General features: G+C 47.6%; 1 protein-coding gene across 1 annotated transcript in view; it reads left to right on the top strand.

The window, feature by feature from the left end:
• VPS26C (VPS26 endosomal protein sorting factor C) overlaps positions 1–17,887 on the top strand; it is a 34,347-nt gene extending 16,460 nt beyond the window's left edge. Inside the window, exons 2-8 of the mRNA XM_065943119.1 lie at positions 2,963–3,106; positions 4,155–4,304; positions 9,517–9,597; positions 11,767–11,841; positions 13,214–13,364; positions 13,557–13,709; positions 15,755–17,887. Coding sequence (XP_065799191.1) covers positions 2,963–3,106; positions 4,155–4,304; positions 9,517–9,597; positions 11,767–11,841; positions 13,214–13,364; positions 13,557–13,709; positions 15,755–15,837 — 837 coding nt within the window. The 3' untranslated portion in view covers positions 15,838–17,887. The remainder of the gene's footprint in view (positions 1–2,962; positions 3,107–4,154; positions 4,305–9,516; positions 9,598–11,766; positions 11,842–13,213; positions 13,365–13,556; positions 13,710–15,754) is intronic.
• The last annotated feature ends 6,454 nt before the right edge of the window (positions 17,888–24,341 follow it).

The following is a 24,341-nucleotide window of genomic DNA, read 5'->3' as shown; positions in this document are numbered from 1 at the left end:
TTTCTGTACTTTACACATTTGGGAATGATCTGTGAAGCTCTCCAGGCCTGGTGCTTTGTGGGTATGGGGGACTCATATGCATCTTTCTCCTATTTTTCTAACTTATTTGTTTAGCTTTCCCATCTCCTTTGGAGTTCAGTTCAGTCGCTCAGTCGTGTCTGACTCTTTGTGACCCCATGAACTGTAGCACGCCAGGCCTCCCTGTCCATCACCAACTCCCAGAGTTGACGCAGACTCATGTCCGTTGAGTCGGTGATGCCATCCAACCATCTCATCCTCTGTCATCCCCTTCTCCTCCTGCCCTCAATCTTTCCCAACATCAGGGTCTTTTCAGATGTGTCAGCTCTTCACATCAGGTGGCCAAAATGTTGGAGTTTCAGGAGTTAGTGTGGATAAATTGTATTTTCCTAGAAAATAATTCACTTTATCGACTTTACAAATTTACTTGTATGCAGTTAAACAATGTGTTCTCTTGTTATTATTTTAATTACTGCTGTGTCTTTGATATTTGTTATTTCTCGATTAGTTATTTGCTTTGCTATTTTTTTCCCTGAAGAAAGACCTATTGGCCTCATTTACAGGCTAATTTGTTCAGTTTTTGTGACTGTACCGTGGGCTTCCCTGGTGACCCAGACAGTAAAGAACCCACCTGCAGTGCAGGAGATCTGGGTTCAGTCCCTGGGTCAGGAAGATCCCCTGGAGAAGGGCATGGCTCCCCTCTCCAGTGTTCTTGATCCAGAATCCCTTGGACGGAGGGGCCTGGTGGGCTGCAGTCTGTGGGGTCGCAAGGAGTCGGACACGACTGAGCAACTAGCACACACACATTTTCTTAATTTGTGTTCTCTCTACTGTCATTTCTTAGTTGAAATCAAAGAATGACAAGAGAGCCATAAAATTTTTACTCTGCATATTTCCCAGGTACTTCATCGCTTTTTCCTTCTTCTGCCATAGGGATTAAGGAAGGAAACCGTTCTATTGATGTTGTGCTTATTCTGTGGCATTCAGGGGTCAACTCAGATTCTGTTCCCGTGAGATTAACTGAAAATGTTACAATTAAATAGAAGCGGAACCAAGTGCTAATGTGTTTTTTAATTGATAAAGTTTGTGAAATTGTTTTGTCCGATTTCAATTCTGGGACACTTAAGTATATTTTAAAAAATATACTCATGGATTTAAATGATGAAAAATAAGGTTTTTATTTCATTCTGTTGTACAAAAGTTAATAGAACTAATTTTAATTAAAAATTTAAAAGTTAAATTAGTATTTCAGAAGAGTTTTCACTTAAATTTGTTTATGTGCTCTTTAACTTTAAGAAGAAAATGCATTCTACCTCTTGAATTCTGCTTAAAATGGAGCTGATACTCTTTGTTTTAATTTAGATTTCAGGGCTTTGGGGTGGGGAGCAGTAAACAAAACCAAACTACTTAGAATATTTAAGAGACAGAGGGTTTCCCTTGTGGCTCATCTGGTAAAGAATCCGCCTACAATGTGGGAGACCTGGGTTCAATCACTGGGTTGGGAAGATCCCCAGGAGAAAGGAAAGGCTACCCACTGCAGTATTCTGGCCTGGAGAATTCCATGGACTGTATAGTCCATGGGGTTGCAAAGAGTTAGACATGACTGAGCAACTTTCACTTCACTTCACTTCAAGATACATAGAATATCCCCCTCTCCCTAATTTCACAGAATGTGAAAACTCAGTGAATGTTTTTTCACCCAATGACTACAGGAAATAAAAGGTAAACAGATTTAAATGCCAGTAGGACAGATTTTTTTTTTTTAATACTTTGATTTGTGGGGCCATTTTTAATTTTTGCATTTTTTTTTCTTTTTCTGCTATCACATCACCATGTGACAGCAATCACGCCCCGAATCTGAAGGTCATTTCAGGAAGGAGTCGTTTTATATTTGCTGTGGATTCTCTTCGGTTCAATTTAGTTCAGTCGCTCAGTCGTGTCCGACTCTTTGCGCCAGGCCTCCCTGTCCATCACCAGCTCCCGGAGTTTACTCAAACTCATGTCCATTGAGTCGGCGATGCCATCCAGCCATCTCATCCTCTGTCGTCCCCTGCCTTCTGTCTTCTTCTCCTGCCCCCAATCCCTCCCAGCATCAGGGTCTTTTCCAATGAGTCATTTCTTCACATCAGGTGATCAGTGTATTGGAGTTTCAGCTTCAGCATCAGTCCTTCCAATGAACACCCAGGACTGATCTCCTCTAGGATGCACTGGTTGGATCCCCTTGCAGTCCAAGGGACTCTCCAGAGTCTTCTCCAACACCACAGTCCTCAGCTCTCTGCTGCACACAAACCCCCATCGCAGGTGGAGACTGTCATGTCTGTGGTGACAGGCAGGAGTGGGGTTAATGTCGGTGCTCTCCGACTTCAGGGTCTTCGGAGAAGTGAAGGATGGTCTGCTGCGGAGTCCTTCTTGTGCTGGACTGTCCACCAGCGTGCAAAGCAGGATGGTGGGGCGGGGTGGGGGTGCTGGGTGTTGAGGGGTGGCAGCCGGGCTCGCTGGGCAGAGGACATCCCTCTGAGCTGCTCATGCCTTTGCCAGCGTGTCGTCATCTTAGGGTCACTGAGAAAGAAGGTGAAGAAGAGGGTCTTCCCGGCGTCATGTTCCTTCTGAGGGGATCTTCGTACACACGCCTGTGCCTGGCAGCTCTGAATCTGCCATCCCCCAGGCCCCGCTATTTGCCCTTTTGAAACCGGACCTGTGTTGGGATTCTCCAGTGGGAATCAAGCTGTGTCTGGAAGGTGGTGGGGGGATGAGATTGCTCCCCCCGAGACCCCCCAGGGCCGGGCCTTCCCCTCTGTGACATCCGGGCATCTGTCTGTGACACGTGCCCACTGAGCGTCTTCGTCTTGGACCACATAGATGGTTCCAGAGGCCGACTTTGCTGGTGAACCAGGCGGATGAAAGAGCCGTGCTAACGTGTGGGGTGGCTGTCTCCCCTCCCCAGGAAATGCTCTCCGGGGTGGTGGTCATATCTGGGAAGGACTCGGTCCAGCACCAGGGCCTCTCCCTGACGGTGGAAGGAACCGTGAACCTGCAGCTCAGTGCCAAGAGCGTGGGGGTGTTCGAAGCCTTCTATAATTCCGTGAAGGTAAGAGTGCCCGACTTGCACGTCTTTAGTTCCTTTTCCAAATGTTCGGGGTTGGTTTGCACATGCTGTCCTCGCTTCTCTGTTGTTATTTTGCCAGGAATGGTGGCAGGCGTGCTTTTGCGGCTCACTAATCAAATGGAAAAACACATGCAGATATTTTGATTCTGAATATATGCTGTTACTGAAAGTTTGCTTGTTTTTATTCCCTTTAGGCAGGGTTAGGGGGACTTGAGGGGGATACCTTCAGCCCTTACAGAGCCCAGAGCGCTCTGGGAGGTTGTGGCTGGGCCTTCCCCCCTCTCCCCTTCCTAAAGCAAAACTGTTACTGTAACTGTTCTGTTAGTCCAGCTGTGTCCAGGTAAGACGCCGGTGGACCCCTTCTTTCCTGTTGCTTGAGATTCTGTGTTCTAGGAGTTAAACTTTCTGCTGGACTTAGTTTCCTTTTTCCGACAGATTTTTTTTTAAGTTCCGAGGAGGGAGTTACGGGGAAAGAAGGTTCCTAGAGGGCATGCAGACTTCAGGGCCTGTCCACGTGTCCCCGTAGCTTTCCTCTTTTCTCCTGTCAGCACTTCAGAGACTCACTTCCAGAGTTGTGGGTTTCCTCGGTGTGGTGGTAAACCAAGGCTCAGCGCGCCTTCCCTCAGGAAGGTGTAGCGCCTGCCGTCGAGGCACGTGTGAGAACAGTCTGGCTCCCAGGGCCTGGCCAAGGAGGCCTGCCCGGGTGCCTGGAGCTGGGGCCCGGGGGGTTGGGGTGGGGAGGAGGGGGCTCTGCTCCTCCCCAGGTTCCTTGCAGCGCTGCAGGTGGGGGTACACCTCAGAGGGGTTGTTAGGGGACGGTCAAGCTGAGATACTTGGGGATAAGAGAGAGAATGTATCAGTGCATTTCCTACTTGTTCCCAACACCACAGCGTCCAGTCCTAAAAATGAATCCAGCTTGAGCGGGGCCGGGGCGGGGGGCAGCGCCAGGTCTCCCAGGAAGTGATTTTCTAGACACAGTCACGTGACCGGGAGCACGGGCTGATGGACCGACTTGTGCATTTCCTTGCAGCCCATCCAGGTCATCAACAGCACCATCGAAATGGTGAAGCCAGGAAAATTTCCTGGCGGCAAAACAGAAATTCCTTTCGAGTTTCCACTGCACGTGAAGAGTAACAGAGTTCTGTACGAGACATACCATGGTGTGTTCGTCAACATCCAGGTGCGTGTCCTGACTTCTCTACTGCACAACGGCTTCCTCTTTGTGTCACTGAAAGTTCGTAAATAAATGGGCCCAAGCACTTAACACCGTAGGCATTGCTGAGCCCCTCCCATGTATGTTGTGTACTGATTTCTCATCTTGCTGTGCAGAACATAGTGCGTATATGGAAATATGACCATTATCCTTGATGGAGACCCTGGAGAACCCACACCGTAGCTTCTCTTCAGGAATCCCGTTGTTTCTCTGGGGCTCTGTGCAGGCCATGCTGACACCATCGGGGGGTGCTTTTATTGTTGGTAATAGATACGCCCTCACCTCTTTCTGGTGCCCGCACCGGCTTGTCTGTTTCGAACGTATAAATATCTCTTTGTTTCATACCCAAAGGCTACCGCTCTGACATAGGCTTGTATTCTTTATTGAATAGCCCGTGTAAATGAGTGGGGGGAGGTGGATTTATGACTTCCTGTCCACCTCTGCCGGTTCAGGATGTCTGTCACAGTCCCCATTGTTGTCTCAGGCACAGTTTGGAGTCATGACTCAGAGCGAGAGAAAAAGAGCCTTTCCTTTATTCGCTGGAAAGAAAGGTACTTTTGTGATATCAGCCTTGCAGCCGGTCCCTCGCCGGACGAGACAGAAGCATTTTGTCTTACGTGTGTGCAAGAGGGCTGGCAGTTAGGAAATTTTTTTGATTTATTAAGTTTTAGCTGAAAATTTAGTTCTGGTAGAGACAATTCCCCTGCTTAAAAATGCAACACTTTAAAAATCTTCCACACACTCCTGAGAGTTTAACCCAAGGTTTGTGTGCATGTGGGTTTTATGAATGGCTTGAAAGATCAGTCAAAAAGAAACACATGTAGTGTGAGGTAATCTGTTGCAGTCAATATCTTTCTGTACAAAAACTTTTCTAGTCCTTTCTTCTCAGTGCACCTGTTTCAGCAGTAAATACACTGAAGGCTTCGGGCCGCTCATAAGAAGGAACAGTAAAGTGTCTGGACTCAAAGGGAGCCACTTGCATAGACACACAGCTGGTGTAGAGACCCAAGTCCTCTAACCCGCTTTCAAGGTGCAGAATATTTTTACCATGAAAGAAAGTGAATGAAAACTGCATTTTTATTTTTTTTTTTTACTTTTTTAGCAAGACTGAAAATATCTCAGACATCGCATTTTCAAAAATTTTTTTTTTCTCTTGCCAGAATCAGCATCAACCTGGTTTACCTACACATCTCTTTGATGCTGTCCATTTACTAACAGAAGTACACATTCATTAGAGACAATAGAATAACACCCAGTTTCTGTGGTCATACTTCTTACTTATCACTTTCTTTTCTTGTGTTTAGCATTCTTACTAAAAGATTCATTTGTTTAAAATAAAGTTGGAAGTCTCACCCGTTTCCACATACTGCCTCGAAGGACATCAGATGAACATGCAAAACTTGGGGTCCTGGTGCAGCTGTGTATGAGTTGGAAACCAGTTCAAATGCAGAAGGAGAGTTAGCATGTGGTTAAGTCTTTAGTAAATAATCACCCTGACCTCAGTTTATTTTGGTTATCAGATTTTACCACTTTGAGGGTCAACCTTAGACTGCTGTAACATGGAATTCTGCACCTCCCCAGATAGCTCATAAATTTCTGAAACCATAGAGATGTCCTCTCAACCTCATATTTATAAGAGCTGGTTACTCTTTTTGCTTATCACCTAGATTCAACATTTATTAGAATTTTGCCACCTTTGTTTCATCTATATTCTGAAGCATTTCAAAGCTAGTTACAGAATCTTGACACTTCATCTCAAAATCACCAAAAAATAGGGACGTTCTTTCTACATAACGCCAGTTAACATTTTCACACCTATCAGTAGGAACAGAAATTCTCCAGTGTCATCTAATTCCCAGTTCTTAACTCAAATTTGTCATTGCTGCTTTTGAGAAGCATACGTCTTGAGAGGCACTAGGATTACGACTTCTTGATCTCATTTGCATTCATCCATGCACTCATCCAGTCTCTGGACAGGCCTTTTTCCAGCCCCTCAGTTGGACGGTAGAGCAGGTACCACCCAGAGGCGCAGTGCCCACCGTGGTCCCACAGGGCGTGGCCTTCCCAGCGCCAGGACTCATCACACTTGCCGTGAAGATTCCCGGGGGTGTGTCTTGGGAGAGAAGGTGTTCTTGTTGAGCCTTAACAACCGTCTTTCTCAAATCATATGGGTGCAGAGACACTTTTCATTTATTGTTTGAATTGCGTTGTGGTACCGTAATATAAAAATAGTAAAAAGCCTGACAACATAAAGGATTTAAAATGTAGCCAGCAGTAGGTTGCCAGCTCGCAGGGGCTGGTTTCCTCATAGCGTAGGTGGAGGGCTCGATCCTATTTACTCTGATTCTCCTCAGCCATATTGTGTCCGTCTCTCATTCTTATTTGTAGATAGAGCATACAGGAAGCTGTCAGTCTTTCTAGTTGTCCTCTGTTCAACGACCTTTTCCTTTAAAAGTTGTTTAAATCCCAGGGTAGTTTGATTTTTGTTCTACTCTTGTGGCCCTACTAGCGGGGTTTTATACTCTTAACACAAAGAACAGCGGTATCAGCACATCTGCTGAAATGGTTTATTCAGAAGTAAATGATCAAGATGCCTGTCCTCCTTGTTCACGGTGAAAATATCCCTTCTAGGAGTCTGCTTTAAATCTGTTGGCCTGTGTCTTCTCTCCTCCTTCCTATCCATGGTGTGTTTACTGTCAGTCAGAAGAGATCGCATCTTGGGGCTTCCCTGGCTGTCCAGTGGTTAAGGCTCCACACTTCCAGTGCAGGGGACTTGGGTTCCATCCCCGGTGAGGGAACGAAGGTCCCACATGTCACACAGTATGGCCAAAAATGAAATTGAGTCTTACACCTCCTCTGGGAGCCCTACTCATGTCTCACCTTCCTTGACCTCCTGTAGGTCTTGCCATGTAGATCACTCATTAATAATTGGGAAAGATCCGGACGGAGTGAAAAGATCCAGGGCTTTGCAGCAGACAGACGTGGCTTGAGTTACCGTATTGCGTAAAGATGCGGCGCGTGGGTGTCGGCTGCAGGCAGGTGTAAACTCAGATCCCACCTCTGTGACCTAGACGGCCTTCATGACCTCTCCTCCTGGGGGTTGATGAGGTCTCTTTGTGAAGTGCTTACTCAGCCTAGTTCCTGGCACCCAGAACATGCCAAGTAAATAATTGCTGAAGGATTAAATAAATGAATTCATGGTGACTATCTGTATATTATGTCAACCATCCTTACCTTTGTATTGTCAGAATTAATCAAAGTGCTGTAAAAGAATTTAGTGAAAATCGTTCAGTCATGTCTAACTGTGAGTCCATGGACTGTAGCCCGCCAGGCTCCTCTGTCCGTGGGATTCTCCAGGCAAGAATACTAGAGTGGGTAGCCATTCCCTTCTCCAGGGGATCTTCCCAACCCAGGGATCGAACCCAGGTTTCCATGAAATTCCTAAAACACATCAGTGTTTTCCTGTTTTCTCCATCTTTCTGCCCTCTCCCACTCATCACCAGCTGCCTTATATTACCAATTACTGCTTTCACACTTAAAAATAACATTTAGTGACCAAAAGTTGGTACCCATTATTCAGACTCTTTCATTTGCAAATTATAGAAATCTCGCTCAAACTGGCTTAGCCAAGAAAGGGACATTGGATCCTGGAACTCACAATTCCAGGGGACTGTCTAGGCCGGGGTGGGGGGGGACACCAGTCCGCCCCCAGTTTGGCGTTCTTGGTGGCAGAGAACATTCTTCTGGCTTGGCCACCCCCGCAGAAAGGATTCTTCCCATGGTCTAGCAGCGTTCCTGGCTTTCTGGTCACTTCCAAACCAGGGTGGGCTGGGGGAAGCCAGCCCTCCCAAATCCCTGAGACTGAAAATGAGGAAGGGTCGTTCCCATGGGGGAAAGAATCAGGGAGACCAGGCAGGCCCCAAAAAAATACTGCCCGTAGCATGTAGGCTGCACGGGAGAGACGATTACACAGATACATGCGTGTGTGTGTTACATATGCAAGCAGAGCACATGCACATGTAGTGCAGTCCTTGCTGAGCTAGTCTGGTTGGGGAGGCCAGACTGAAATCTCAATAGAGAATGTATGTGTGTTTCTGCCCCTGGGAAATCCACGGAGAGGAGCCTGGTGGGCTACAGTCCTTGGGGTGGCAAAGAGTGGGACATGACTTAGCAACTAACAATAGCAACATGTGTGTCTATGTGTATGTGTGTGTATATATGATTGAGACTATACACACACATATATAAAGACCCTATAGACAAGGGTGTTCTTTATTATTTCCTTTCTAACATTTCATCTCCCAGGAGAACATTAATACATAGTAAGTACCTTAAGTACATAGTTCTTGTTTAACCTGGACAGGTTGGTCATAATAATCATAACTTCTTGACACATATGGTTCCAGTTCTACAAATTATTTTTAATGTTTTTCTCCAGATGATTAAAACAGTAACTCGCTTTATTAAACATAGGTGATTTTTGTTTGTTTAAGACAGTAATGCGCAATAGAATCTTGTTACCAGTCTCTCGCTCCCATGGACAGGATGGGAAGGGGCAGTGTCGAGTCAGGCCGAGTTCCCAGCTCGGTGCCCAGCTTGTGGCGGGCTCCACCTCGCGGGGCACAGGGCCTGTCTTGCAGAAGGTATGGGGTGGGGGGGTGGCCGGTGTCTGCCTCGTTGGCCTGTGAAGTCTCGATGCCCCAGGGTTTGCGGTTCTGCTGCCATGTTTTCTCATCCTTTCTACAAAGTCACTGCTGTTTCACCCAGAGCTGCGACATGCCAGCCCTGACTTAACCACTTGTCATCTCACCGGGTCCTCACTAAAGTTGCATCGGTGTCCCCATCTTCCAGAGCAGGAAGCTGAAGCTCAGAGAGGCTGTGTTCCCTGTCTGGGCTCACACAGTGAGGCTGATTCCCAGCTCTGCCTCGCAGGTCTTTCCCCGTGTGACAGGTGGGGCTCTGTGAGACTCTGCACCCGTTCCAGGGGTCCAGCTATAGGACGGCCCTGGGCACAGGCTGAGGTGTCTATTACAGAAATACTTTCATTTTGAGCATTAACTCCCCAGTTACGTACACTTGATTTCATATGACGCATTAACGGGACAGAGCCTTGTCTTGTATATGATTCTGTGATGAGAGCAGACCCGCTCAAGAACGTCCTCTCTGCCTTTCTCTGCAGTACACCCTGCGCTGTGACATGCGGCGGTCCCTGCTGGCCAAGGACTTGACCAAGACCTGCGAGTTCATCGTCCACTCCGCAGTAAGCCGGCCTCGGGGGCCTGGGCTCGGTAGCAGGACTCCTTTGCGGGGCCCAGGACTGCACCCACTCAGCAGCAGGGAGTTAACTGCTAGTGCTCCGTGGGTGCTGCACAGGGACCCGGGCCTCCTGGGTCAGGGACGGGGGAGCATGATTCTCCTGGCCTGGCCAGCAGCAGGGTCTCTGTACACATCATCCCCTGGGTCAGACCCGCCGGGCAATGCCCCTAGCCCCCGGGGTGCTGCGCCTGAGGGGTCTGGGCCTCACCTGAGGAGCCCCAGGCCAGGGGGCCCATCTTCGTGTCAGCAGACGGTGCGCAAGCCCGCCCTCGGTCCTGGAGGGAGGCATCGTCTCATCCTTCGAGGCCGTTTCCGTAAACAGCTGGGAGAAACATGCCTGGCCATGGGGAGGAAGGCCAGGGCCCTGTGTTCTCAGCCCATGAGGCAGGAACATGCTGGGGTGCTGGGGAGGGGGGCAGGGAGAGGCTTTTCTGACACCTTCTCCCAGGACTCTACAGTACAGAGTGTCCTTTCACCTTCTGCCAGGGCTCTACAGTGACAGAATCCTTAAGTGGTCCTTTCTCGTGCCAGCCGAGGGGGCCAGGTCCCCTCCCCCCAGGGGACGTGTCAGGGCTGCTACTCGTGCCCATGGCCCTGGAGTCTGTGTGTCTCAGTCTCTCCAGGCCTTTGGGGCAGGGCCTCTTAACCCTGTTGTGAAATGTCCACGGATGCCTTAGTGATGACTGACTGGAGATGTAAGACAGCCCTTCCGCATAAGATCAGCGAAATCACCGATGCCCTTGTGTCAGTGTTGTGACTTTTTTAGGATTTTCAATTATGTGTAGTTTCCCTCTTTATAAATTTTCAATACATGTTTCAGTGCTATGGTTTTTTAAAAAATATGAAAATATTTTTCATTTTTGGAAGTCACTTCATTTAGAAACAGATATTTTCCTTCTGTCCAATCAAGGGCTTTCAAATGGAAGCTAAAAAATTTTTCTTCTTCATGTAGATTATTCCCTAAAAAAAAAAAAAAAATCACATGCCATTTCATGTCTTTAATAAAAAGTCACATGCCATTTCATGTCTTAAGTAAAAAGAGCCTCCACCTTTGTGAAGAATAAGCCCAAATTCAGCCCCCTGCCCAGAGCTGGGCGCCCAGTGACCACTCAGGCTGGTGGCAGTGGCAGAGACACTGGGGCTTACTCCCTGCTCCTGGGGGTCACCCACAGTTAGCCCCCAGGGGTCACGGTCTCTGTGAATAGTTTCACTAGAAGGCAAACTACGCCATGACCCACAGTTGACAAGTTAAATATTCCTTTATGTGCTGTGAGGAAAAATATATTCACAAAAAAATATGTTCATGAACATATTAGTAAAAAGAAAAAGAGTAGCTTCAAGAAGACTATTTCTGAGAGTAAGCTTTTGTGCTTAAGTAAAGTGGGCAAACTGGTCGGGGCCCTTTCTCCTCCACGGCTCCGCTGCCATCAGAGCCTCAGTGTCCTTTGGGCCCCAATCTGTGAGTAAAAGGCACTGGGCAGGCCCCCAGGAAGCTTGGCTGTGTTGATGGATTCTGAGCCTATGTGATGGAGATGGTCATTGTTAACGAATTACTGTAATGTTGATAATGTTACGTTACAGGTGTGAGTCTTCCTGGTAGAAGGTTAGTTGTACAGCTGAGTGGCTAACAGCACCAGCTGTGGAGCCAGGGTGCCTGGGTTTGACGGTCTGCTCTGCTCTGGACTTGAGCGACCAGGTGAGCCCTCTGTGCCTCAAGTGACCTCATCTGCGCAGGGGGTCAGGGCCAGCAACAGCACGGAACAGGGCCCATCACAGAGACACTTCAGTGTACGATTTTATTCTCAGAGACGGCTTAAAATAAACGTCTCCCAGTAATACCGCTCTACTTTTAAATTCTGGACCTGAGAGGGACCTTAGAGACAAAGAAGCCTGGCCCCCCATTTTCCAGATGAGGAAACTTGAGCCACGGAGATGAAGACATTGGACAGACAACGCCTTGTTTCCTGGCGGAACTGTGTTTTAGAACCCAGGCGCCCTGCCTCTTAGCACCAAGGTCTCCCATTCTTGTGCTGCCTTGGATTTCCTGAAATGGGGAAAGACAAGGTGGAGCTGTGGGACTCTCTCCTGATTTCGGTTCTTCCTCCTGTTTTAGCCTCAGAAGGGGAAATGGACTCCGAGCCCCGTGGACTTCACGATCACACCTGACACGTTACAGAACGTCAAAGAGGTAATGTGCTCCGTACACACGGCACCAGGGTGACCTTCTTTCCTTCCTTCCTTCCTTCTTTCTCTCTCTTGGCTGTGCTGGGATTTCATTGCTCTGTGCAGGCTTTCTCTAGTTGCGTTCCCCCCACCACCACCATTGCAGTGCCCAGGCTTCTCACTGCAGTGGCTTCTTGTGGAGCACAGCCTGTGTAGGCTTCATAGTTGCAGCACGTGGGCTCAGTAGTTGTGAGGTACCGACTGGGTTTCAAAGACTCAGTATGAAAAAAGAGAATTTAAAGCATCATGTATAATTGTAAAGTACTGATTGTATGTGGAAGAGACAGTATTTTCAATATACTGAAGAATTTTGCTTCTTTCCTGTTACTTTTTTTAATGTGGCTGGTAGAAAATTTTAAATTACACATTTGCTTCTTCATATTTGTGGCTTACCTCATGTTTCTATTGTACAGTGTGTTCTAAACTCTGAATTGACTTCAGTAACTGGGATACGACTGTAGGAAGGACCGCTAGGCAGTGTCTCTAGCTCCTCAGATCTGTTCTTCCCACCACACTATCACTCACCCACGGCCATATTCCTCTGTCCAAAGAGAAAAGGTCCATAGATGTTTAGTCAAGCATGGAAGAAAAGTTGTTCTTTTCAGAAATAAAGTTAATGTCTTGGTTTTTCAAAATTGCATAATTGGGAACATTTTTAAATTATCTTCTTTTTTTTTTTTCCCTTGGTGACAGGTTATCCTTAAACACTCTCATTAACTTCCTCAGAGATTTTTAGAAATGTTAACTTATTTATGACTGCACTGGGTCTTCACTGCTTTGTGAGGGCTTTCTCAGGCTACAGCAAGTAGGGGCCACTCTGTTGCGGTGTGCGGGCTTCTTGCTGCAGTGACTTCTCTTGTTGCGGAGCATGGGCTCTAAGGCGCAGGTCCAGTAGTTCGGGCACAGTGGCTTAGTTGCTCCATGGCATGTGGAATCCTTCTGGACCAGGGATCTAACCCGAGTCCCCTGTGTTGACAGGCAGATTTTTATCCATTCCGCCACCGGGGAAGTCCCTCAGACATTCTCATGTCATGGTGCTTGGTCAGACGGAGTTGTGCAGACCTGAAGCAGGCAGTCAGGGTGCTTTGGTGAGAGAGCTGGTCTTTGTCAGGTGCCTTAGGTCTGTAGATAGTCGTTGAATCGTTCGGTCTGTTACTCAGGATGACAGAAAATGTAAGCGCTGTTGTCCATTTTTGCCAGTTTTGTCAACCAGGCTCCCAGTGAGTTTCCTGTAAATTACCAGACTCTGTGTCCAGTTCTTCTTTGTATCAGAGTGGCTTGAGTCATTTCCCCTGGCACCTCCCATTCCTGATGTGTCTGGTTTTGTCTCGTTTCAGAGGGCTTTGCTCCCAAAATTTCTCATCAGAGGACATCTCAACTCAACCAACTGTGTGATCACACAGCCACTGACGGGAGAGCTGGTGGTGGAGAGCTCAGAGGCTGCCATCAAAAGCATCGAGCTGCAGCTGGTGCGCGTGGAGACGTGCGGTAAGGCCCCCGACCCTCTACTGCCAATGGCCCATGGCCACAGGCTTGCTTCTCGTCTCCAGGGTCCTGCAGAGCCAGCAGGACAGCAGGGACCCTCCCGTTGATGCACCTTCTCCCAGAGTCATTGGCTGCTGCCTTGGCCTGAACGGACATGTGCTGTGTCCTGACCCCATGATCCCCTCCCTGCTCCAGGCTGTGCAGAAGGGTATGCCCGCGACGCCACAGAGATTCAGAACATTCAGATCGCCGACGGGGACGTGTGTCAGGGCCTCTCCATCCCCATCTACATGGTCTTCCCCCGGCTGTTCACCTGCCCGACGCTGGAGACCACCAACTTCAAAGTGGGTATGTGCACGCCCTCAGGGTGCCCCTGGGAGGAGATGGATCTGCTGGTCTGCTGATCGTGGGTGCATCGCGGAGCACCCAGCCCTTTGGTTGCTGCACAAAAAGGCGTGCAGAGCAGCTGGGTGGCGCCCAGGGTTGAACCTGCTTCGTCCCCCAGGAGACAGCGTGGGGTGCTCATGTGATGACACGCTCTCTGAAAGACATTAACTTGGCCAGGGACCAGCCGGCCAAGCTCGTGGAGAGGTCGGATTGGTCCTCTGATGGGCTGGCATTTGATGGGGACACAAGACCTGTGAGAGCCCAGTGAACAGTTATCTTTCCAAGGGCTGTGGCTCTGGCAGCTGAGGAGGTGTCAGTGGTTTTCTGTGATCACATGATAGATACTTGGACCACAAGATCTGAGTCGCGTTAAGATGCACTCTTCAATCCTGCTTTTTCTCCCTTCACCTTGTATTGTGGTTGAATCTGCAGATAGAGTACTGCAGTCGTGGTGGAAGGGCTGAATAAGGGGCAGCCTGTAAATTCCGTGTGACTGGGTGGGAGCCTCCCTGACCTTGGTTGTTCAAGGGTCAGCTGCACCTTTGATTTTTAAGTTAAGGAGGAGGAGCTTATCTGTCGATTTTTCAACTTAGTTTTGCTATGTAAACTTCAAGAAAGGTCCAAAAATTATTCTTTTTTGCTACACTGTGCATTAGGCACCTGTACTGTCTGCACCTTATTTCTGTCAGACTTTACAAAGCATCCATGTAACATTTAATGCAGCGCCCATGATACCTCCATAGAAATAACGCCCTCAGCCCATCAGCCAAGACATCAGTGATGCTTTTGTCCTTGTGGCTCATGTTTCGTTTGCTTGGGGGCTTGTGCAGTGGCCACCTCTTCAGCTGAGGGGGCCTCTTGGGAAGGAGGTAGCCTGTGGTCATTGAGCACCGCAGCCTCGTTTCCCTGGGGTCACTGTCTTGTGGCCGGGAGGTCAGGCTTCATTCTCAAGGGGGAATAGGGTGACCCCTGCATCCTGAGTTAGGCCCACATCTGGGTGTGCCCCTCCATACCACGGTGCCCACCTTGGGGGACCTCCTGGGCGTGACCAGGCCCACAGCCATCCCCAGCTGAGCCCAGGGCACTCCCTGCTGGGAGGAAGCCAGCACCAGTCCTGCCATGGACCTTCTGTGCCTGCCAGGCCTTCTCTCTGTCCCCTCCAGAGGGACAGCAAGGTGGCGGGAGGACCAGGACAGGATGGTGTGGGCAGGCCCAGAGGGCGTTGGAATCTGTGACAGCCATCAGAAAGAGAAAGGGAACACACAGCGGCTGCTGCAGTACACGCTTCTGTCCTGGCCAATGCCGGGTCAAGGTGATGGACGCACGAGGGGATGCCGTCCCTGGGACTCCTGCCACAAGGGGGTTCCTGGACGAGCCGGCCCCTAGCCCCTTCCTGCTCTGTGCCTCTGCCCACTTGACCCTTCACACTGGGAAGGGACCCAGGCTTGTCTCTCTTCCGGGGCTCCCTCGTCAGACACCCCCATCCCTGTCATCCATGTGCTGACCTTTAGCACCTAGAGAGCAGGGAGAAAGACTCCTCTGTTTGCTGAAGGTAGCGGAGGAATGTTTGAACAGGTGTCATGGACAAATCCAACCAGGCTACAAAGCGACGGCCGGGAGACGGCTTGCCTTCTTTTCCGAGCGCTGTTTATCGCCTCGCCTAGGGGACGTGCTCCTGATGGGTTGAGGGCCAGCATGAAGTCCGAGAGTCCACCCAGGGCCGTAGGACAGGTTAAAAAGAAAGCCAAAGTGCACACGCGAGTGGATGGGATTCTAGGAGATTCTGTGCAGTAGAGGCAGAGGACAAGAGAGTATTTGAGAATGCGGGACCTTAACAGAGTACACCGATTTCTCCCCGAAGCTTGGGAGGGTGCGCGTGCAGACCCCCAAGGCAGAAGCTGCTGCCTCACGGTCCAGAGTTCGGCCAAGCCTGAGCGGGGTTGGCCTTTGGCTTCCACCTCCGGGGTCGGTGAGCGTTGAGCCTGTCTGTCCTTTCTCTCCCTCAGAGTTTGAGGTGAACATCGTGGTGCTGCTTCACCCCGACCACCTCATCACCGAGAACTTCCCGCTGAAGCTCTGCAGGATGTAGCCGGGAGCAGGGGACTGCACTGCCAGGGCGGCCCGTGGAAATGCAGTCATTCCCCCACCCCCCACCACCCCCCAGGAGCGGAAGCTGGCAGCACGGACCTGCATTCTCAGTGGTTCTGTATCCGAAAGAGTCTGACCCTCCATCCGCGTTTCCCTGAAGCCCCTCTCATCAAAGCTTCCCTTGGAAATGCGTCAGGATTTCTTAACGGTCTTGGCAAGATGGCTTCCCAGAGAGCAGGTGGTCTTCTGCCTCCTGACCAGACCTGCTCCCGTTCACGTTCAGGAAACAGTTAACAGAGGCTGAACTTTGGTGGAGAGCGAGGTGGTTTTCCTTAGGGATGAGGAAACTTCTTGACGGGCAGTGACTCCCCTCCGCCCCGCCACCGCAGCGCCGCGCCCCGCACCCCCCAAGGCGGCAGCTCACCGGCTGGCGGCTCAGGACGTTGGCTACGCCCACCAAGGAGGGCATGGGGGTGCTCGCCAGGAGTGGGTATCGGGTTTTCCTCTCTTTTCTACCATTTTTTCATGATAACATCAAACCTTTTAGGGAACCTGGGGAAGATGTGCCTTGCCTTCCCAGGAGCGAGGGTCTGGTGACTATGGCTGGCCCTGGGATATTCCTCTCAGGACCTGCTCTGACGTGGCCTGCTGCCATCGTCCCAGAGTCTGTTCCAGTGCGAGGTTATGTGAGGGGATCAAGACGCAGGTCTGCGCTGCCATGGTGGGCTGGGTGCTGAAGGACAGGACCCCCGGGCATGAAGACCTCTCCATGCTGGGTGGGGCCCGGACTCCAAGAACTTGTCTTCTCGTCTGGAGGACCTGTGTTGGGGGTGGGGGTGGGAGTGGGAGTTGGCTGGAAGTAATTTTCTCCCTCGCCTCCCATGGGAATTTTCTCAGTGTGAGGTGGGTCTGTGACAACACATTTCTTCCTTCAGATCCTGCCACTGTTTCCGTGGGTCCACATGAGTTCACATCAGAAGTGCACACTTCCTGCCCTTCCCCAGCAGCACCCTGCTTGGCAGGCTCTGGCCGAGGGGGGCTCACAGCCCCCAGTGGTCCTTGCATTGTCCCAGGCCAGCTCTGGTGACCCCGATGCTGAGGGCAAACAGACCCGACTCAGGCTCTGCTCTACCCTCCGGCTTCACCAGCGCAAGGGATACAACTTACTCACTGAGTCATGTAAAAAGGTGTTCCCAGAAAATACAGTCTAGTTTATACATTTCCTTTTATGTGTGTCCAATATCAATAGCGATCTGACGATGCCTTTAAACTAGACCAGCAGAAAACAAGGAGTCCACGCTTCTGGGAAGTTTCACATGTAGAGATTGTTTCTGATGGGGGAATAAAGCTAAATGAGAGTTTGGAGCAAAGGTTGGGGACGTAAATTCCTACTTAATGTCTTAAGAAAACCGATGTTACAGACATAAATATGATATGATTATTCTCCCTCAGGGAATAATCATCACCTGAAGAGTTGCCAGCAGCCTGGCCTCCTTTAGCATTTTGTTCAACCTCGAGGGACCTGGGCAAGGGCCATTTCCTTGTCCTCCTCGGACGGGCACCTCCACCGTCAGTTGTTAAGGAAAACTCAGATGTTTGGGTGTCTTGGGCAGTGGTCCCACTACTGACCTGGCTGGAGTGTCCCGTGGTCAGGCTCTCCCATTAGAACAGGGGGAAGCGGAAGGGAAGGGAAGAGACTGAACCTAAAAGAGTACACTTTTCTTGGAAAAGGCCAGTTAGGCCAGAGGACCTTCAGGCTCTCGGTGGTCCAGCAGAAATGGGAACCTGGCTCCAGTTCTCAGCCTTGTGCATTCCACGGAAAAGGTGGAGAGATCAATCAGAAATAAAACGATTTTATTTTATTTTTTAGAAATAAAACGTTTTTAAAAAACCAGAGCATCATTGTGGTTCCTTCGGTATGCCTTTAGTTGTAGAATATCTTTTCAGTTAGGCTCTGGTCTTTTTCTCCAATGGTTATTCTGTAAATAGTTATAATTGTGGTGTGCTCACGAGCTGTGGCAAGCTCAAGGTCTTCCTGCCCTTTCATCTTGGCTCATCTCCCTAGTACTATATTACTGTTCATTGCCAAATAATACTCCATTTTGTAGATACACCACACTGTTTTATTCACTCATCAGTTAAGACACATTTGAGGTGTTTTCACTTTTTCATTAAAAATTCAGCTGTGAACGTTCATGTACAAGCTTTGGTATGGACATACATTTTTATTTCTCTTAGATCTATATCTAGGAGTAGAATTTTAGGATCATATGATGGCTCTGTGTTTAATCTTTGGGGGAGCCACAAAAATGTTTTCCAAGCATCTGCACCATCTTACATACCCACCAGTCATGCACAAGTTTCCAACTTTTCCACATCCTTGTCACCACCTGTAATTGCCCACTCTTTTATCATAGCCATCCTGGTGGGTATTAAGGTAGTCTCTTGTAACTTTGATGTGCATTTTCCTAATAACTGATGATGATGAGCATCGTTTCTTGTGTTTATTGCTGTGCCGTGCTTGGTTGTTCAGTAGTGTCCAACTCTTTGTGACTCCATGGATTGTAGCCCGCCAGGTTCCTCTGTCCATGGGATTCTCCAGGCAAAAATACTGGGATGAGTTGCCATTTCCTTCTCCAGGGGATCTTCCCAACCCAGGGATTGAGCCCAGGTCTCCCACATTGCAAGTGGATTCTTTACCGTCTGAGCCACCATAGGAAGCCACATCATCTTTGGAGGAGTATTTATGCTGATCTTGTTTTTTTTTAATATTTATTTGGCTTCGTCAGGTCTTAGTTGTGGCACGCAGGATCTTTGTTGCTGCACATGAGCTTCTCTCTTGTTGTGGCACAAGGACTCCAGAGTGCACAGACCCTGAGACATATGAGATCTTAGTTCCTTGACCAGGGAATAGTAGCCGTAAAGAAGTATGAAATATCTCCGTTTGTTGCCACATGGATGGACATGGAGAATATTATGCTTAGTCAAATAAGATAAAGATAAATACCATATGATATCACTTATATGTGAAATCTAAAAAATAATACAAGGGACTATATGTACAAAACCGAATTCCTTGGCAGTCCAGTGGTTAGGACTCCATACTCACTGCAGAGGACCTGGGTTCGATCCCTGATTGGGGAACTAAGATCCCACACCCCACAGGCCACACAGCCTGGCCAAACAAAAAAAACAGACACACAGATACAGAAAATAAACTTGTGGTTACCAAATGGGAGGGGGAAAGGGGAGGGACAAATGAGGGGTATGGGATTAACAGATACTACTGTGTGTAAAATCGATAAGCTACAAGGATATACTATAAAGCACAGGGAATTATATACATTTTATTGTAATAACCTATGGAAAATAATCTGCAAAAATACTGAATCGAGAATTTCCTGGTGGTCCAGTGGTTAGGGCTTGGTACTTTCACTGCCAGGCCCCAGTTGGATCCCTGGTTGGGGAACTAAGATCCCACAAGCTGTGAAGCTTGGCCAAAAAAAGAATTATCACTATGCTGTACCCTTTAAACTAACACATTATTGTAAATCAACTATATTTCAAGACAATAATTTAAAAAATATTTTGGGAGTTAGAATTCCAGGTTTAGAATTCCAAGTGGTTAGAATTCCAGGCTTTCACTGCAGTTGTCCAAATTCAATCCCTGGTTGGGGATCCGAGATCCCAAAAGTTGCATGATTTGGCAAAAAAAAAATTTTTTTTATGTATTTCAGTGCATCGCTGATGGGACTGTAAGTTGACATACATCTGGACGTGCGTATACACACACACACATACATTTATGGTTCAGATTAAGGAAAAGGTTGAAAACATCTACAAGAATTTTTTTAAAGGTAAAGTATGCTATGATAAATTTTCACATTACATGTGACATTAAAGCTTTGGTAACGTACACAATTCATCCTGGGATTTATATAAACCTGAAACAAGCCAACAAAACAGTAACAGGTTAGAGAATGCTTGAGAAAAGAGCTAGGAAATATGTGACACCTGTGAAGAAGAGATTGTGCGACTCGGATAGGCTGTAGGACCTGGGGATGGAGGGTGGGGATGGATCTGCGTTTCTGTGTGTGCGCTCAGTCCTGTCTGACTCTGACGCTATGGGCTACTCTATTGTAGCCCGCCAGGCTCCTCTGTCCATGGGAATTTCAGGAGTGGGTTGCCATTTCCTCCTCCAAAGGATCTTCCTGATCCAGGGATTGAACCCAGGTTTATTGCATCTCTGGCACTGCAGGCAGGTTCTTTACCATTAGTGTTGTCTGGGAAGCCCCAGGCCCCAAGGGTGGTCGTCAGCTACCAGGCCTGGGGTGGCACACCTGAGTCCATGCCCATACCGCACCAGGCAGTAGTATCTGTGTCCAGCTGAAGTCACCCAGGCAAGCAGAGAGGAGTAAGGAAGGCTGCTGTTTCCCTGTTTACTTGAGTCTCAGGTCTGGCTTGTAGTTTGTGACAACAGTTAACACTTACCTAGCACTTAGCGTGCACCAGGCACCATCCTAGTGCCTTATGTGAATTAACTTCTAATTCTTACAGCAGGCCTATAAAGAGAGCACTCTCATGTCCCCATGCTACAGACGAGGAAACTGAGGCAGTGAGAGGTCAGTGTAGCTTCCCAAGGTCTCCTAGTGGTGAGTGCTGAAGCTGGCACTGCCAATCCCCAAATTGGCCCCTGACTGCGGCAAGGGAGGCAACCAGGCCTTCTCAAGAAGTCCTTCCAGGCCAGAGGTGAACGTGATTGATTCAGTCATCCAAGTGGCTGGCATCCACAGGTTCACTGATCCTCCACCTTGGCTGCATTTTGGAAGTGTCCAGGCTTTTCAAGCCTACAGGCTTGATTGGACTGATTCCTCTAAATGCTGAGAAGAGAGCCCAGGCCAGCAGCTGGTGTTTCTCATCGAAGCCAGAGGACCACCACCTGTGCGGAGGTTTCACTCATTGAAGACTGGGCTTTCTGGCAGCTCTCTAACTTCACCCTCGGATACGGAGCAGTCATCTGGGGGAGCAAGGATTTCCTACCCACCCCTGGGCCCAGCTCACATCACAGAGCATGAGGGGTTTGCCAAGCCTCCCGGGCCCTGTGTGGGGCTGGCTCTCAGCAAATGCTGGTTGAATAAGGGCCCGCAGAAGAGTCAATGAGATCACCAACCTGTGGTTACTGCCGCTGAATTGGCCATTGTTTTGAAAAACAGATGAGCTTAAAACCTAAATTAGCTCAACCACATTTAGTTAGTGACTGCATATATAATCCCCGGGCCTGCCTCTGGAGCACGTAGAAACATAAATCAGATCTTCCCTTATCTGTGAAATATGGACAATAACCCCATCTTGAAGGATTCAAACAGCCGGCACAGGGCTAGTCCACAGAAAGTGCTGGGTGAATGGTGGACATTTTCATTCCCTCAGTGTGTGCAGGGAAGAGGCGAGACCAACAGCAACTTCATCAATAGATATCTACTGCTCACTTACTGTGGGGCAGGCATGATGAAGAGGGGCCCTGGGGTCAAGCAGATGGTCTCCGTTTTCCCTGGCCTCTCACCTTAGGGTAAAACAGACTAGAAAACAGTTAGAGGGTCATGGAAATTCAGAATTCATACTCATAATACCCTAAAAATAAATTTTCATTTTTCCCTGTTGGTTACTACACCTGTACTAAGACGTCATGTCCTTTATCTTTTTACTGCCATTGAGAAAAAAGTCACAAAGTGTCAGATTCGACTGAGCGACTAACACCTCACTTCACTGACATAGTAGGGGATATTTTCTGGGAAGGCCTTTACCTTGGAAAATAATCTGAAGGCATCACCCAGTTTTCTAGAATCAGGGACATTTTGGTGTGGCTTCCACATAAAAAAGCGAGTAAAGCAAATGATCTGTTCCGTTTCTCCATCCCAACCATCGAGACTGGTTCTGGTTTCTGTTCTGCTTCTAGAGAGGGACTTACGACCCAAGTCAGGGCTCTGCCTCTGCTGCACGGCCTCCAGGTCCAATCCCTGCCTCCAGCACAGGGGCCCAATATTCCTTTGAATAACTAGTACTTTTTACATCTTTACTCATGACCGGTATTTACATGATTTTGCAATAGTCTAATATTGCTTGAATATATCTAAATATCTCCTATAGTAAGTACCTGATAAGAAATGTATACACAGCATAAGCCACCTACATATGTAATTTTTAAAAGTCAACATAATGTTCAACTGTCCTATATACAAGAAAGAAAAGTAATATGGTATAGAATAGCATGTGTTTCAGTAAGTAGATGCTTAGACACAGATAAACTGGGAGACAAGAAGGCAGAATACTGAAGTACGCAGTGCCTGTGTGCACAGGTAGGATGGCCATGAAAGTGCAAGTCTCTCAGTCGTGTCCGAGTCTTTGCAACCTCATGGACTATACAGTCCATGGAATTCTCCAGGCCAGAATACTGGAGGGTAGCTATTCCTTTCTCCAGGGATCTTCCCCACCCAGGGATCGAACCCAGGCCTCCTGCATTGCAGGCAGATTCTTTACCAGCTGAGCCACCAGGGAAGCCCAAGAATACTGGAGTGGTAGTCTATCCTGTCTCCAGTGGATCTTCCTGACCCAGGAATCGAACCAGGGTCTCCTGCATTGCAGGCGGATTCTTTACCAGCTGAGCTACCAGGGAAGATGACCATGAAGACAACAGCTATTAATAACAAATGCAGCTGATTCAAGTGTGCTGTGCTGATAGATGACATCACTTTCCAAATCGGTGAACAACTTGTGGTAAAGTTCAGGGAAAGAAGTAGACTCAAACCTCAGGAATTCCCAGGTGACCCAGTGGTTAGAATTCTGGACTTTCATCGCTGTGGCCTTGATTCAATCCCTGGTGGGGGAACTGAGATTCCACAAGCCATGCACCATGGCCAAAAAAACCCCAACACCCAAAACCCCTCAAGCCTCTATTTGCATGGTAACACATTGCTGGAAAATTCAACTACACTAAAATTCTAAAGATATTTGATATTTACATAAAATGAGGTAAGGGTCTCCACCTGTACCATCCAGTTCATAAGCCACCGGCTGCACGTGGCTCCTGAGCATTTAGTCTGGCTGCCCTGCATGTTGTAGACTCCACTTAGAATTTTCTTAAGATCAGGAACTATATTTCAGTAGTAACATATATGATGTTTATATTGATTGAAATATTATTTTGGATCTGCTAGGTTAAGTGAAATGTATAGCCAAAATTAATTTTACTTGTTTCTTTGTAGGAAACTTAAAATGTGATATTTGACTTGCATTCTTGGACAGCAGCATTGATGTGTATAGACTGAGCTCAGTGGGACTTTGTAAAGTCTGGGCAACGGACCAGTCCGTTGTGGGATTACCCAGCTCACTGCACAGTATCTCAGGTGAGTGAGATCAAAGAAGATATAAGGAAATTTAGAACAGATTTTGAACTGAATAAAAAAGGAAAACACAACACATCAAAACTTGTAAGATACAGCTAACATATGCTTTAGAGAGAAATCTATCATTTAATTGCATATAAGAGAAAAGACAGTAAGTTTAAAACCAACTATCTAAGAAGCTAGAAAAGGAAGAGCAATAAACAATAGAAACATTTAGCAAAGCCAAAAACTGGGTCCCTGAGTAAAACTGATAAACTGGCAAAACTAATGAAGGAAAAAAAAAAAGAAAATACAAATAACCAATAGCAGAAATTAAGAAATATCTACTGGTCCTTTACATATTAAAAGGATCATAAGGAAATATTTAAACAACTTTACTCCAACGAATTTGACAATTCATATTAGCGAAAAATTCCTTGAAAGACACAAATTACCATAACTGACTCAAAAAGAAATGGAAAATGGGAGTGGCCCTATATATTTTATTCATTATATAAAACTTTTCCAGAGAAAAATCCAAATTATCCAAAATTTAATGAAGAAATATTACCAACATTATACAAGCTCTTTCAGAAGAGAGAACATTTTGTAGTTCATTTAATGAGGTCAACAAAACCCTAATTCCACATCTCGGCAAAGACAGTCCAACAAAGGAATTTACAGACTGAGATCCCTCGTGAACACAGATGCAAAAGTCTTCAATAGAATTTTTTCAAATCTAATCCAGCTACATATCTTGAACAAGTAGGGTTTACTGGAGGTTCAACACTAGAAAGTCAATGTGATTTACCACATTATCAGAATAAAAGAGAAACATCATATGATCACTGAAAAAACTGACAAAATTCAGCATCTATTCATGACAAAAAAAAAAAAAAACAAACCAACAACAACCCTCTCAACAAACTAGGAATATGAAGGAAACTTCCTTTACTGGATAAAGGGCATATGGAAAACCTATAACTAACATCATACTAATGATGAAAGACTAAATTCTCTTCCCCTAAAACTGGAAACAAGGTGACAATGTCTTGTACCAGAAGTCCTAGGTAGTGCATCAAGTCAAGAAAAAGAAAGGTATAAGATTAGAAGGGAAAAAGTAAAA

The sequence above is a fragment of the Muntiacus reevesi genome, chromosome 8, assembly GCF_963930625.1.
Source record: "Muntiacus reevesi chromosome 8, mMunRee1.1, whole genome shotgun sequence".
Classification (NCBI taxonomy): domain Eukaryota; kingdom Metazoa; phylum Chordata; class Mammalia; order Artiodactyla; family Cervidae; genus Muntiacus; species Muntiacus reevesi.
The sequence above is the reverse complement of the archived record's forward strand: the minus strand, read 5'-3'. Positions and strand labels throughout refer to the sequence as shown.